This window comes from Myxine glutinosa, chromosome 6, assembly GCF_964187855.1.
Source record: "Myxine glutinosa chromosome 6, kmMyxGlut1.1, whole genome shotgun sequence".
Taxonomy (NCBI): domain Eukaryota; kingdom Metazoa; phylum Chordata; class Myxini; order Myxiniformes; family Myxinidae; genus Myxine; species Myxine glutinosa.
In genome coordinates this window covers 80,340,592-80,356,226 of record NC_136266.1, presented here as the reverse complement: position 1 = coordinate 80,356,226, position 15,635 = coordinate 80,340,592, and the positions used below count along the sequence as shown (strand labels likewise).

Below are 15,635 nucleotides of genomic sequence, written 5' to 3'. Positions count from 1 at the left end.
TGCCCCCGAAGGTGAACGGAGGTTATGTTTTCACCCCTATCTGTCTGTTTGTCTGTGAGCAGGATATCTTAAAATGTTTTGGACAGATTTGGACATAGTTTGGTGAACAGGTTGGGTGTGTGGCAAGAATGAATTGATTAGATTTTGGTGAATTTTTAAAAGTGATTCTTCACCATTGAGAGATGGGGCCAAAAACTATATACAGCACAATATATCACAAAGTTGTAGACGGATTATCACAAAACCATGTGTCTGAGTTGGTTAGGTGACAAGAACAAGCCAATTAGATTTTGGTTCAGGTCTGGATCCAGATTGGGCCTATCAGTGGATACATAACGTAAAGTGTTCAGCATGCAGATTGCGCTCTAACGAATGCAGTTCTAGTTCCTACGTGTAGTCTATCACATATGTAAAGTTTTGTATTGATCAGTTAAGCAGTTTCATAGAGGATTTTAAAGATTTTATTGTGATGCAATATGGCTGCCATACCACGTGACTGATGATGTCATTGTTAACAAACTCTATTTGCCTTGGGTAGTTAATTACAAATTTAAAGTTTTGCATTGATTGCAAAACAGAAAAGCTGTCCCGGTGTGTGCCCCGGTTTAGAATAGGTACACCGTATCCCTGCGCATCGTAAGAGGCGACTAAGGGTTGGCGTCAAGAAGGGCATCCGGCCATAAAAACATTGCCTCAAACAGGGAACCATGATTGTCATGGGGCCCGCAAGGCTAACCCCTGCTCTAGCGGGGAAAATGGCCTTAAAACGATCATTCATTCATATTCATTGATTGGTTAAGTGGTTTGATGGAAGAAGATTGTTCAAGGTTTTCCTGTAATCCAAAATGGTGGCCAAAATAGTTCAAAATTCAAGTACCTTTGGGACCTTTAAACTTTATGGTGACCTACTTATACCAGGTGGAGGGGGAGGATGCCAAGAGAACAAACTTGAGTTCTACCACACCAAACATCATTTTAGCCATTTTATCCGATCAGTGTTTAAGAGAAGAAGTTGCAAGTGTTTACAGATGGACTGATGGACGGACAGCCAATGCGTCATCCTATAAGCTTTGTTCCAGATTAACTAAAAAGGCAGTATTGTGTAGAATCCCCCTAATGCAATATAAAAAAGAATTTGTTGAATATTATGATTAATTAACAATTTTCGACTTTTCACAGAATTAAAAAATATGAAATTTTCCATGTAATCTGTATTGTTGTAATCTAAGGGGATATACCATGCTATATAAATCAAGATTATTGGATAAACAAGCAATTTGGAACATTCCTAATTGAAGAGAGGTTATTTTTTTTCTTTTCAGTGGTAGGTACAAGAGTCTGCACACATTATTGTACATTATTTTATCGGTGTTGTACTTTCAGGGGCAGGGCAGGATGTGGGCAGGAGCTGCATACTTGTTAGCATTGGAGGCCGGAACATCATGTTGGACTGTGGCATGCACATGGGTTACAACGATGACGTGAGTTTTTATCCTGAATCAGCATTGCTCAATTTGGCAATTGCCATAACGAGATCATCACAAGTTGGTTTTTATTCTTAATTTGATGTCCTATGTCAACCTTTTGTCTTTGAAGTGTATATGTTTCTTCTTTTGCCCCGACAGAGGCGTTTTCCAGATTTTTCCTATATCACACAAAATGGCCGTCTCACCGAATTCCTGGATTGTGTGATAATAAGGTGAATGAAAAAAAATATATATATATTTTTTTCATAACAAATCTTCTGCTTCAACCTCCAAAACAGAAAAACTGTTTTGTGATTATAACTTGACTAATTTATCATTGATACGCTTGTGGTTGTCGTTTTGTTGATTTTTGCCTTTATCTTGAAGCAATTGTTTTAGCTTGCTTATTTGCTTATTTGCTTCTGTCTTTCATGCAAATATTTTCCTTTCATATTGTTACAAGCTTGGAATCAGAGATGGACATTACAAAGGTTGTATTGTGATAAAATTTGTGATTTTACAAGTGCAATAATGTCTCCCATGCTTGTCTCTCATGCTGGTCATTTTGTAACTATGGACAAGACTCAAGCTTTTGCCTCCATCTTGATTTATTTAAATGCAAAATAGCTCACCTTCTCTGTTCAGTTAAAGAGATGAGAGAGCAGGCTCAACAAGGCACAATACTCTTACATTCTCTGTACACTGGTCCCTCCTGTCTACCCCACTGCAAAGGATTCAATTTTCTCTGCGAATGGAAACATTGGGTTGCTCTTGATTACATTCTGCCCCGCAAGGTGGCGTTTTTGGAATGACCTTTTTCTTGCATTTCATCATTGACTTCTCCACTTCACTGGATTATCCTCTGTACCATATTGTGGATGACCAATTGACCATACTGTGCACAACACGAGACCATACTACTGAGAGACAGCTGCAACATCCATCTCTGTAGATCAAGAAAAAAACATGTCATTAGTTACCTGAAACATTTCTTTCAACGTGGAAAATCCTGGGCTCTCACTCTGTCCTGCCATATAAGGATTTGCATGCTTTCAATCGTGCATTATACTTCTCTTGCCAACCTCTGCAAGAGCTCTTTGGCCTCACAATGTCACAACCTGTCTTGGGCAGAGCACATCACCGGCCTCTTTAAGGCATAAAATTGCCTCGGTATTTTCTACAGAGCTAAGTCCACATTGAGCTGCTCAGATAGTCAGGTTCACTATGTTAACAAATATAATTTCGTTCAAAATTTTTGGAGATTAGCAAAACTATACATTTTTGGAATATTCAGAGCATGAGGAATCCAAAAATTAATGTTGGCATTTGCGTAGACACCTTTGCGAAAATGACACTCAGGACAGTGATGAAGATAGTCAGGTTCACTATGTTAACAAATATAATTTCGTTCAAAATTTTTGGAGATTAGCAAAACTATACATTTTTGGAATCTTCAGAGCATGGAGAATCGGAAAATCAATGTTGGCATTTGCACAGACACCTGCATGGCCGCCATTTTTGATTTTCAAAATGGCCGCCATAAAATACATATTTTGCGCTATCTCGGCTTCTGGTCAACCTAGAAACTTAATTAAATATGCTAATCTTATGTTTTCTGGGTCAAGGAATCCAATAAAGGCCTCAAAATAGTGCTCAGGATTATAGAAAAGCAACAAACAAAGGTAATTGAAAACCATTGTCTTTATATTTGTGATATAACTGTATTACATAATACATGATATTGCAAGTCCTTTGAAGTTATAGGTATGGGTTTATAAAGCAAGAAAGCAGCCTTGTTAGTATCAGATTGAACTATAAGTCCTATACCAAGGATCTACTAGGTCTATACCGTTCAGGAATATGCTTTTACAGATCTTCATCACTGTCCTGAGTGTCATTTTCGCAAAGGTGTCTACGCAAATGCCAACATTAATTTTTGGATTCCTCATGCTCTGAATATTCCAAAAATGTATAGTTTTGCTAATCTCCAAAAATTTTGAACGAAAAAACAAAGTAGACCTAACTAAGAGCTCATTACATTTCATAAGTGCTTCATTGAAGCATCATAGAGTATGGTCTTCTCTTTTGGCTGGTGCAGTTGCTTCCCGTATTGTTCCACTGTAGGCATTAGAGTTCAGATCTCTCTTATTTGCATAAGTCAGCAAGAAACCGAGTCCCAAGGTCTGCTTCTCACACACCTTAGGCAGGTTTGTGGACTTTAACACCTCACTGTTGGTTTTTCTCCTCCCACCCACATTCGCTCAATTGTTGTCTCGTGCCCTTCTCTCTGGTCTTCTAAGAATGCTGGCCATCATCACGTCATGCTTTCTCTCATACCCATCCCCGGTGTTCTATTCTTTCTGACTCCCCTCCACTTCCTGCCACTCATTCACTCATGTGCAATGTCTGTCTACCAGTTCCCTTTAATCCTCTATCAGTTTATGGACCTCATGCACCCTGTCTGTTGCATCATCAGAAAAACGTGACGTTTTGATTTTTTTCTTGTTGTTGTTGTAATGTCATATTTTTTGTGACTTTCACAGCCACTTCCACTTGGACCATTGTGGTGCGCTGCCCTACATGTCAGAAATGGTGGGCTTCGATGGACCAATATACATGACTCACCCAACCAAGGCCATTTGCCCCATCTTGCTTGAAGACTATCGCAAGATCACTGTGGACCGCAAGGGAGAAACCAACTTCTTCACGTCACAAATGATTAAAGACTGTATGAAGAAAGTGGTGACTGTTCACTTGCATCAAACTCTCCAGGTAACATTTAAGACAGACTTGTGACTAATGTGATGGTTGTTTGTGGTCCTGTTTATTAAGTATGTCAGATTTTTTTTTTTGTAGGATCTTGGTACAGTGGTAGTAGTGTGATACTACTAGTATAGTTAACCCTCGTCTAATGAGATGGTTAGGTTCCTGTAAAATGGCACATTCAGCAAAACCGTGTTGCGCAAGCTTAAGACATGGGATAAATGTGGAAAGGGGAATGCGTCTGTGGAATGTAACATACAGACAAATATTGTCGAAGTTCCTGGTTAATAACAAGGAGCTGATACTCTTGATCCCTCGCCTTTTGGGTGGGATGAGGAATAGATCTGTGTAATATGAAAGCTAAATCTTGAATGTTTTTTTGAAATATCGCATACACAAGTCAAGTTGTCAAGATGTTTGCCAGGGCAACACAATTCAACCAATAACAGCCGTGATCTAATTGCGTTGAGATAATGCCATGAGGAATAAATATTTGCAATATGAAAGTGAAATGTTCAACTGTTTTTGAAATATTGGAACAGAAAAGTACATGCACAGATGGTCGGTCAGGTGATTGGTCGAAAGGAGTTCATTTTAATGTCTCCATCTCTGACTTTGTCAGAGGGGCAGGGGACAAAAACCTATGAGGGAATACCCATACAGTATATGTATGTATATATATATATATATATATATATATATATATATATATATTTATATATTTATATATATATATATATATTTATATATTTATATATATATATATATATTTATATATATATATATATATTTATATATATATATATATTTATATTTATATATATATATATATATATATATATATATATATTTATATATATATATATATTTATATATATATATTTATATATATATACTAGACGACCCATGACCCGTTGGGTCAATGTTATTATATATAATTAAGGGGTTACCATGGTTACAGTGGGGGGTCAAAGGTCAACCTATGGCGAAGATATATAATTTTCTCACACTTTCTAATAGAGAGGCAAAATGCCATATAAAACTAAATTTACTGGTTCAAATTGCTTTTATTTATCAATCCTCACATAGAAGAGCAGTTTTTAGAAATGAGCAGTGAGGAGAAGACCCCTCAGCCAATGATGCCACCCCGCAGCCAATGATGTGACCCCTCAGCCAATGATGCTACCCCTCAGCCAATGATGTGACCCCTCAGCCAATGATGCTACACCTCAGCCAATGATGTCGCCCCTCAGCCAATGATGCCGCCCCTCAGCCAATGATGTCGCCCCTCAGCCAATGATGTCGCCCCTCAGCCAATGATGTCGCCCCTCAGCCAATGATGTCGCCCCTCAGCCAATGATGTCGCCCCTCAGCCAATGATGTCGCCCCTCAGCCAATGATGTCGCCCCTCAGCCAATGATGTCGCCCCTCAGCCAATGATGCCACCCCGCATCCAATGATGCCACCCCGCATCCAATGATGCCGCCCCTCAGCCAATGATGTCGCCCCTCAGCCAATGATGTCGCCCCTCAGCTAATGATGTCACCCCTCAGCCAATGCCCCTCGGTCAGCTCGCCTCGGCCTTGATTGGTCGCGAGGGCTACCGATCCCGCCCCTCTTGATGACGCGTTGGCAAAGCCACGCCTTGTTCCTCGCGCTTGGCTGACTCCTCCCCCCCGATGATGAGGTGAAGACACGCCTTTCTTCTCCGTTTGTCACCTCGTGCGTAATGGAGTCAAATGCAGCAAACAGTGGATGAAATGCAGCAAAGTGGCTAAAGAGTCAATTGCAGCAAACCTGGCAAACCTGGCACTTGGAAGCTGCCATGGGGTGTCGGAGGGGCCTACTCTTATTTAATTCGGTGCAATGAAGAGTTCGGTGCAAGCTTTATTACCCCTCAGCCAATGATGTCGCCCCTCAGCCAATGATGTCGCCCCTCAGCCAATGATGCCACCCCTCAGCCAATGATGTCGCCCCTCAGCCAATGATGTCGCCCCTCACGATAGCACAAACGATACTATTTGCAGGAAGAATGCCGTATCAACCCTCCGACGGCGCTACGGACGCGGACAACGAATCACACCTCACGTCTATGGACGCGAATAGCAACATCCGCACGAATCAGTCATCAATGATTTTCATTGACGCGCCTGGAGGCACAGGGAAGACGTTTCTTATTAACCTGATTCTCTCTAAAGTGAGAGCGAGTGGAGAAGTTGCCCCCTGCGGTGGCCTCATCTGGCATAGCTGCGACATCATTGGCTGAGGGGCGACACCCCTCAGCCAATGATGCTACCCCTCAGCCAATGATGCTACCCCTCAGCCAATGATGCTACCCCTCAGCCAATGATGCTACCCCTCAGCCAATGATGCTACGCCTCAGCCAATGATGCTACCCCTCAGCCAATGATGATGATGATGCTACCCCGAGACGACCCATGACCCGTTGGGTCAATGTTATTATATATAATTAAGGGGTTACCATGGTTACAGTGGGGGTCAAAGGTCAACCTATGGTGAAGATATATAATTTTCTCACACTTTCTAATAGAGAGGCAAAATGCCATATAAAACTAAATTTACTGGTTCTAATTGCTTTTATTTATCAATCCTCACATAGAAGAGCAGTTTTTAGTAATGAGCAGTGAGGAGAAGACCCCTCAGCCAATGATGCCACCCCGCAGCCAATGATGTGACCCCTCAGCCAATGATGTGACCCCTCAGCCAATGATGTGACCCCTCAGCCAATGATGATGATGATGATGCTACCCCTAGACGACCCATGACCCGTTGGGTCAATGTCAGTTTGGATAGATATGAGAATAGAACTAAAGCGAACGCTGGACATCATCAGGGAGATTATTTTGGCCAGCAAGCCATAAGGCTCACCTCTCCAGCGTTCTAAATCACTTACCTGTGACACGTGATTTCGGCCCTTATCTCCGATCACGTTGACGGAAATCACCACAGCATATCGTCAAGATCCCTCCAAAAGGCTCGTCTTTGTCACATACATCACGCAACGTGCGATCCACAGCCTCGAAACACTCTCTCCTGATCATAGGACACTCATCCCACACGATGGGTTTTGTACTTCGAAAGAGGTCTGCGATAGTGGAATTTTTATCGATGTTGCATACGCCATCTTCCCTCTGTGTCAGAGGGATTTGGAACCTTGAGTGCGCTGTTCTTCCACCAGGCATGAGGGTAGCAGCTATGCCAGATGAGGCCACCGCAGGGGGCAACTTCTCCACTCGCTCTCACTTTAGAGAGAATCAGGTTAATAAGAAACGTCTTCCCTGTGCCTCCAGGCGCGTCAATGAAAATCATTGATGACTGACTCGTGCGGATGTTGCTATTCGCGTCCATAGACGTGAGGTATGATTCGTTGTCCGCGTCCGTAGCGCCGTCGGAGGGTTGATACGACATTCTTCCTGCAAATAGTATTGTGTTTGTGCTATCGTTTTGCCGATTATCAAATGACAAATAAATTACATTGTGAAAATTAAAGATTTCAAATAAACCTATTTAAAGTGTATGCGCATATAAGTAATTAAAAAAATCGAAGAAATATCTCTCGGTAATTTCCTGAAACATATTTTACTTCCGGGTAATAATGTTGAATAAAATAACGAAGATATATACTGTATGCCTGTTATTTTAGGCGGTGTATTTTCGTATATCAACGTGGCGCGATTTTTAAAATATATCTGCAATTTCCCGTGTGTGCGTGAATGTTCTCAATTATTTCTTTTACCGAGTCTAAAACCATCGATAAAAATGAAATCAGATGGCGACTTACATTGAAGATAAAGGCGTGAGACAGACTCAATGGCCTTGAAGATACAAGCCTTTCAGAATTCATTTCGTTCTATAAACGGAAACTTTCATCGGATTTTCTTCCCGTTTTTTTTCAACCGAGTCTAAAACTATGTTAGCGACTGTGAAAAATGAAATGATATATCGAATTTGATTTGAAATAAAACTGAGAGAGAGAGCAAGACACCACGGGCCTACAAAACAGGCCTCAAAGCTATGCGAGTTAATAAAATGGTGGATATTACTACTCTCTCAAAGGGGTAAGCCACGCCCCCGGACCGATCGAATGTTACATACAAACACGCAAGATTTCAATTTTATAATTATATAGATGTTTCAATATATATATATATATATATATATATATATATATATATATATATATATATATATATATATATATATATATATATATATATATATATATATATATATATATATATATACATATATATATATATATATATATATATATATATATATATATATATATATATATATATATATGTATGTATGTATGTATGTATGTGTGGCGGACACGAAAGCACTGACGCGGTGACATCACCCCGCACACCAAGTGGGGATGGGCCACGCCAGGGAGAGAGGCGTGGCCTCACGATATACGGGGAGCGCGCAGCCCTGAGCAGCTTAGTGCTGCAGTTTGAGTACTTTGAATAAAGACTCTTTTATGAACCGCGTTGTCCGCTTGCTCTTTGCGTAAGCATTAGCGTGCGCAGCATCGCGCTTTATATGGTGACCTTGACGTTGGATCTGCCGTAGCGATCCTTCCGAACACGACGCCATTGCAATGGCCAACGACAAGGCAATGGCGATTAAACTTCCCGAATTTTGGGAGGCCCAGGCCGAAGTCTGGTTCGTTCAAGCCGAAGCCCAATTTCAGCTTCGGCGCCTCACCAACGACGACATGCGCTACTGCCACGTCGTCGCCTCCCTCGGGCCCGGCATGGCCGCTCGAGTTGTGTCCGTCCTTCGCCACCCACCGGACGGCCACAAGTACGAGGCACTCAAGCGGCTACTCCTAGCCACGTTCGGCCTCACGGACGACGCACGGGCAGACCGCCTCCTGGATCTCCCCGAGCTCGGCGACACGCGCCCGTCGGTCAGAATGGACCATATGCTGTCACTGTTGGGCGACGAAGCCCCCGGTTCTCTATTCCGGGCGCTTTTCCGTCGCCAACTTCCAGCGCAGGTTCGCCTCGCGTTGGCCGGGACCGGGCTAACGGAACCCCGAGCATTGGCGACAAGTACTTCGCCACTTCGGACACGCGGGCGAGAGTCGGCGTGGCCGTCACGGCCCTCGTGGCTGATGCTGCTAATGCTGCTGATGCTGCTGTTCCACAGCATCAGCTTATACAGCATACGCAGCATGCTGATACGCACCTCGTGACAGCCGCCACGCCCCGCCCACCGCCGCGGCGAAAACCGCCACCGCGGGGAAACCCGCCAACTCCACCGGCCTGGCGGAGCCAGCCGCGCTCCTCCAGCTCCACCACCTGGTGCTGGTTCCACGCCAAGTTTGGCCACGAGGCTCGGCAATGTCATCCGCCATGCTCCTTCAACAGGTCGGGAAACGCCCGGGCCGGCGCTCAATAGTGGCGATGAGCGCCGGCCGTTCGAGCAGCCTGCTGTTCATAACGGACACCTTATCCGGGCGCCGTTACCTGTGCGACATGGGAGCGCAGGTGAGTGTCGTTCCCGCCGGCACGTCAGACAAGCACGCCGCGGGCGGGGGCCCCGCGCTGCTTGCCGCGAACGGGACGCCCATCCGTACGTACGGAAAACGCTGCCTCTCTCTGCGGTTCGGAGGGCAGGTTTTCCGATAGACGTTCGTCACCGCCGACATGCCCATGGCACTGCTTGGCGCGGACTTCCTGTGCGCTAATGGGCTCCTGGTCGACGTAAAGCGCAGACGTCTTGTCCAGGCCGAGACGTTCAGCTCGCTCGCTTGTGCGCTGCCCAGCTCTTCGAGCAGCTCAACGAGCGGCTTGCCAAGCGGTTTGCCGAACGGTTCGGTTCCGGCCACGTTGGTCTGTACGCTTCCGGCAGCGGACGCATTCACCCGCCTCCTCGCCGGCTTCCCGGCCCTCACGCGGCCCACCTTCTCGGCGGGGGCCGTCAAGCACGGGGTGGCCCATCACATCCCCACCGTCGGGCCACCGGTCTACGCCCGGGCACGCCGCCTCGAGCCGACGAAGCTGGCGGTGGCAAAAGCGGAGTTCGCTACCCTGGAGCGACTCGGCATCGTTCGGCGCTCAGAGAGCGCTTGGGCGTCGCCGCTGCACATCGTGCCGAAGCCCGGCGGGGGATGGCGACCGTGCGGGGACTATCGCCGTCTCAATGACGCCACCACCCCCGACCGCTACCCCGTCCCCCACATTCAGGACTTTTCCGCCCGTTTGGCGGGCATGTCCTTCTTCTCGAAGGTGGACCTCATACGCGGCTACCATCAGGTCCCCGTCAGGCCGGAGGACGTCCCGAAGACGGCGGTCATCACGCCATTCGGACTCTTCGAGTTCCTGCGGATGCCCTTCGGTCTGAAGAATGCGGCTCAGGCATTCCAGCGACTGATGGACAGCGTCCTGCGCGACTTGGATTTTGTCTACGTCTACCTGGACGATATCCTCGTCGCCAGCGCGTCCCGCAAAGAGCACCTACGCCACCTCCGCACGCTCTTCGAACGCCTGGGCCAGCATGGCCTGATTGTGAACCCCGCAAAGTGCCGGTTCGGCGCCGCCATAATCGATTTTCTGGGGCACCGTGTCACCAGGCACGGAGCCGTCCCCCTGCCGGCCAAGGTGGAGGCGGTGAAGGGGTTTCCGTGCCCCCGCACGATCAGAGGGCTGCAGGAGTTCCTGGGCATGGTGAACTTTTACCATCGGTTCCTGCCCCGTATCGCCCAGCTCCTGCGCCCCCTGCACGAAGCTCTCAGAGGTAAGCCGGGCAAAGGCGACGTTACCTGGACCGAGCAGATGGACACGGCATTCACGGGCGCGAAGCTCGCCTTGGCTAACGCCACCATTCTCGCGCACCCGGCGCCCGATGCACCGATCGCCCTCACCACTGACGCCTCGGACTACGCGGTGGGCGCGGTGCACGAGCAATGGGTGCGTGGAGCTTGGCAACCGCTGGCGTTCTTTAGCCGGCAGCTTCGCCCGCCCGAACGCCGTTACAGTACCTTCGACCGCGAGTTGCTCGGGCTTCACTTGGCGGTCAGGCACTTCCGCCATCTGCTCGAGGGCCGTGCGTTCACGGCCTTCGTCGACCACAAGCCGCTGATCTTCGCGATGGGCAAGGTCACCGAGCCGTGGTCGGCCCGTCAGCAGCGTCACCTCTCGGCCGTGTCCGAGTACACGACGGACATCCGGCCCGTCGTGGGGAAGGACAACCCGGTGGCGGATTGCCTTTCCCGGGCCGTCGCCCACGCAGTCCACCTCGGCATCGACTATGCCCGGATGGCAGCGGCCAACCAGGCCGCTGACCCCGACGTCCAGGCCTTGCGGACCGCCATCACGGGCCTCTGTGTCACCGAGGTGCCGTTCGACGGCGCAGGCACGGCCCTCTTGTGCGACGTCTCCCTCGGGCGTCCTCGCCCCATCGTGCCCGCGGGCTGGCAGCGCCAGGTGTTTGACGCCATCCACGGCCTGTCCCACCCGGGCGCGAGGGCCTCCCAAAGGTTGATCGCCGACAAGTTCGTCTGGCATGGCCTCCGGAAGGCCGTCCGTGGCTGGGCCAGGACGTGCCTCGCGTGCCAGCGCACCAAGGTGCACCGGCACAACCAGGCCCCGTTGGCCCCGTTCACGGTGCCAGAACGCCGGTTTGACCACGTCCACGTGGACCTGGTGGGACCTCTGCCCCCCTCGCGGGGTTTCACCCATGTCCTCACCATGGTGGACCGCACCACCCGGTGGCTGGAGGCCGTGCCCTTGGCGTCGACGACGGCGGCGGATGTCGCGCAGGCTTTCATCGCCACCTGGGTCGCCCGGTTCGGCGCCCCCTCAGACATCTCGTCCGACCGCGGCCCCCAGTTCACCTCGGAGCTCTGGGGGGCGGTCGCGCAGGGGCTCGGGGTCCGGCTGCACTGAACCACGGCATACCACCCCCAGGCTAACGGCCTGTGTGAGCGATTTCACCGCTCATTGAAGGCCGCGCTCCGGGCCACCCTCCGCGACGGCGGTTGGGTCGACAGGCTCCCCTGGGTCCTGCTGGGCCTCCGGACGGCGCCCAAGGAGGACCTGCGCGCATCCGCGGCGGAGTTGGTCTTCGGGCAACCGCTGCGGGTGCCGGGCGAGTTCCTCCCCAACTCCACGGCACCATGGTCCGCGGCACAGCAGCGCTCCGCTCTGCAAGAGACCGCCCAGAGGTTCGCCCCGGTGCCAACGGCATGCCACGGGCACCCACCGACGCACGTCGCCCCGGAGCTTCGCACGGCGGAGTACGTCTTTGTCCGCCACGATGCCCACCGGACACCACTGCGGCCCCCGTACGACGGGCCTTTCCGCGTGCTGGAGACCGGGGCGAAGCACTTCACCCTGGACATCGGCGGTACTCCTGACCGCGTTTCTGTAGACCGCCTCAAGCCGGCCCACCTCGACGTGGACCATCCACCACCAGTGGCCCGACCCCCGCGTCGGGGCCGCGCCCCTGCGGGCAGACCCCCGGCACCGCCCAGCCCCGCCGCCCCCCGGTCCTGCTGCCGGAGGCATCCCAGATGGCATCCCTGCATCCCAGACGCCGCCAGTCGCCAGGGGGCGCTTCGGCCGGGTCATCCGTTTGCCCCGCAAACTGACCCTTCAGGTGCGCGGGGATTCTGGGGGGGCGCGTGTGGCGGACACGAAAGCACTGACGCGGTGACATCACCCCGCACACCAAGTGGGGATGGGCCACGCCAGGGAGAGAGGCGTGGCCTCACGATATACGGGGAGCGTGCAGCCCTGAGCAGCTTAGTGCTGCAGTTTGAGTACTTTGAATACAGACTCTTTTATGAACCGCGTTGTCCGCTTGCTCTTTGCGTAAGCATTAGCGTGCGCAGCATATGTATATATATATATATATATTGTTACAGACGCGGCTTAGATGTTATTTACCGAGCGGTTTGGTATGACCACGTCTGCACAAGTTACCCGATTATACCCGAACGTTGACTAATCGCGCTACGCTAGATCAATGAAGGAAAAGACACACGGCTGGGATTAAAATGACACGACACCAGGGATACGGTTCTCAAGACCTCCGGAGGAGGTTATATTCGTTCGGAAGGTTAGATTACAACTACAAGAGGGACAGCAAAGGAAGATAGGTACTTAGACACAATCTTATATCAACCCCAACAGACGACAGATAAACGGGACAAAAGGCTGACTCACACGGGGATTGATGGCAAGGAAAGCGGGGTATCGATGGCTCAAGGTGCACTCTTGGCTCAAGGACAGGGTACTGTACGGTCCAGTAGATGCAGGGAGGTCACAGCGCTCGGAGGTCACGACTGGTACTTCCTCTTCAAGCTCGGGGCGCATCTGACCTCACATCCGGTAAGTCGCTGCGTATATCCGGCGGGGAGTGACACGCCCTCGGCTCGTTAGCTCCGCCCCAGATGGAATCGGCTCGTTGCTTCTCATTGGGTGCATGCGGGGGGGTTACCGGCTCCGCCCTTGATGAGGGGCTGACAGGGAGCCCCTTCGTGGTAACCCCGTGGAGCGCATGGTCATGGCGGCTAACCGAGCTGGTGGGAGGACGCACACTCCCCCCGCGCGCCGTGGTTGTAGTTGTTGTTGTAGCTGTAGTTGTTGTTGTTGTTGTTGTTGTTGTTTGGGGAAGAAGATGGAAGGAGGTATGGGAAGGTCCTAAACTCACTACTGGTGCCATATAATCACATTCTGGTGCAACGAAGAGTCAGAATTAATGGAAAGGAGTCCTTAACTGACATAGACTAAGAATAACTAGCAAGATGTCCGAAAGTTGTCTACGTGAGATGCGGTGGACCTGGGCACGACATTTAATGGGGGAAAAAGGGGAAGGTCGGTTCTACAGAGTGTTGTTTACAGACAATGGGACGAGGGAATGGGGGATTGGGGATAGTTGGGGAGTATTGGGGAAATAGGGGAATATTTACAAGCGGATATGGAGGCCAAATTCCATATTCGCAACAATATATATATATATATATATATATATATGTATGTATGTATGTATGTATGTATATATATATATGTATGTATGTATATATATATATGTATGTATATATATATATGTATGTATGTATATATATATGTATGTATGTATGTATATATATATATATATATGTATATATATATATATATGTATATATATATATATATGTATATGTATATATATATGTATATGTATATGTATATGTATATGTATATGTATATGTATATATATATGTATATGTATATGTATATATATATATATGTATATGTATATGTATATATATATATATATGTATATGTATATGTATATATATATATATATGTATATGTATATGTATATGTATATATATATGTATATGTATATGTATATGTATATATATATGTATATATATATATATATGTATATATATATATATATACAGTGGAACCTCGACTTACGAGTGCCCCAACTTACGAGTTTTTCGAGATACGAGCCGTCACTCTGGCAGTTTATTGCTTTGAGATGCGAGCCGAGATCCGAGTTACGAGCTTTCGCCACCCGGTCACGTGGTTATCTTGCCGTGCACGTACAGTATCTCTGTCGTATAGCGATGCATTTTAGTTTTCGCATTTCGGTTATTTTGAGTTTACGCCGCCAGGTGGGCTCCGGTCACGTGGTTATCTTGCCGTGCACGTACAGTATCTCTGTCGTAGTATAGCGCTGCATTTTAGTTTTCGCATTTCGGTTATTTTGAGTTTACGCCGCCAGGTGGGCTCCGGTCACGTGGTTATCTTGACGTGCACGTACAGTATCTCTGTCGTATAGCGCTAATGATATATAACGCCGCCGATAATGATATGATAATTTATGATAATCTATGCAGCACGACGTGGTCCTCACGTCACACAAGGCGCCTTTGCCGGCGCAAAACGGCTCTCTCAGGGTCAAACTCGGTATCGTTTTGAGCGCACGGTTCAGACCTTCAAGAAAAAGTTTATTTTGTAAAAATCGAGCCACGCGTTCAAAAGATATGACCGGTTTTGTTCGCCGGCACGTCGGCGCTCGAATCGAATCGAGTTAAAACGAACACTGCCGTTGTCGGGTCCGTCTGAGACAACCACCGGGCCTAGAACGCTGGGACCGGTCTCGTTGGATAGGCCTGGATCAGATCTCGAAACGCTGGAAGCTGCACCTCTCTGTGATAATCTTGTGGACCATGACAAGAGATCGTGCGACACGTGGTTATCATGCCGTGCAAGTACAGTATCTCTGCCGTCAACTTGTTCAGAGTGCCGGCGATAGCTCGCCTTCTCTTTGTGGAAAACACGGTGAGATCCTTAACATCCAACAACTAATGGGACGCAAACGGGGCGCCCAGTTTAGCGGTGCACACATTGATGAATCACCCTGCCTGTGATT

General features: G+C 48.4%; 1 protein-coding gene across 3 annotated transcripts in view; it reads left to right on the top strand.

Annotated features, from left to right (window-relative positions):
• Positions 1–15,635, top strand: part of INTS11 (integrator complex subunit 11) — a 108,331-nt gene that overhangs the window by 5,740 nt on the left and 86,956 nt on the right. For all 3 annotated transcript variants that reach the window (XM_068120461.2, XM_078780040.1, XM_068120459.2), the window contains 3 exons: positions 1,384–1,481; positions 1,626–1,699; positions 4,010–4,238. In XM_068120461.2, coding sequence (XP_067976562.2) covers positions 1,384–1,481; positions 1,626–1,699; positions 4,010–4,238 — 401 coding nt within the window. The remainder of the gene's footprint in view (positions 1–1,383; positions 1,482–1,625; positions 1,700–4,009; positions 4,239–15,635) is intronic.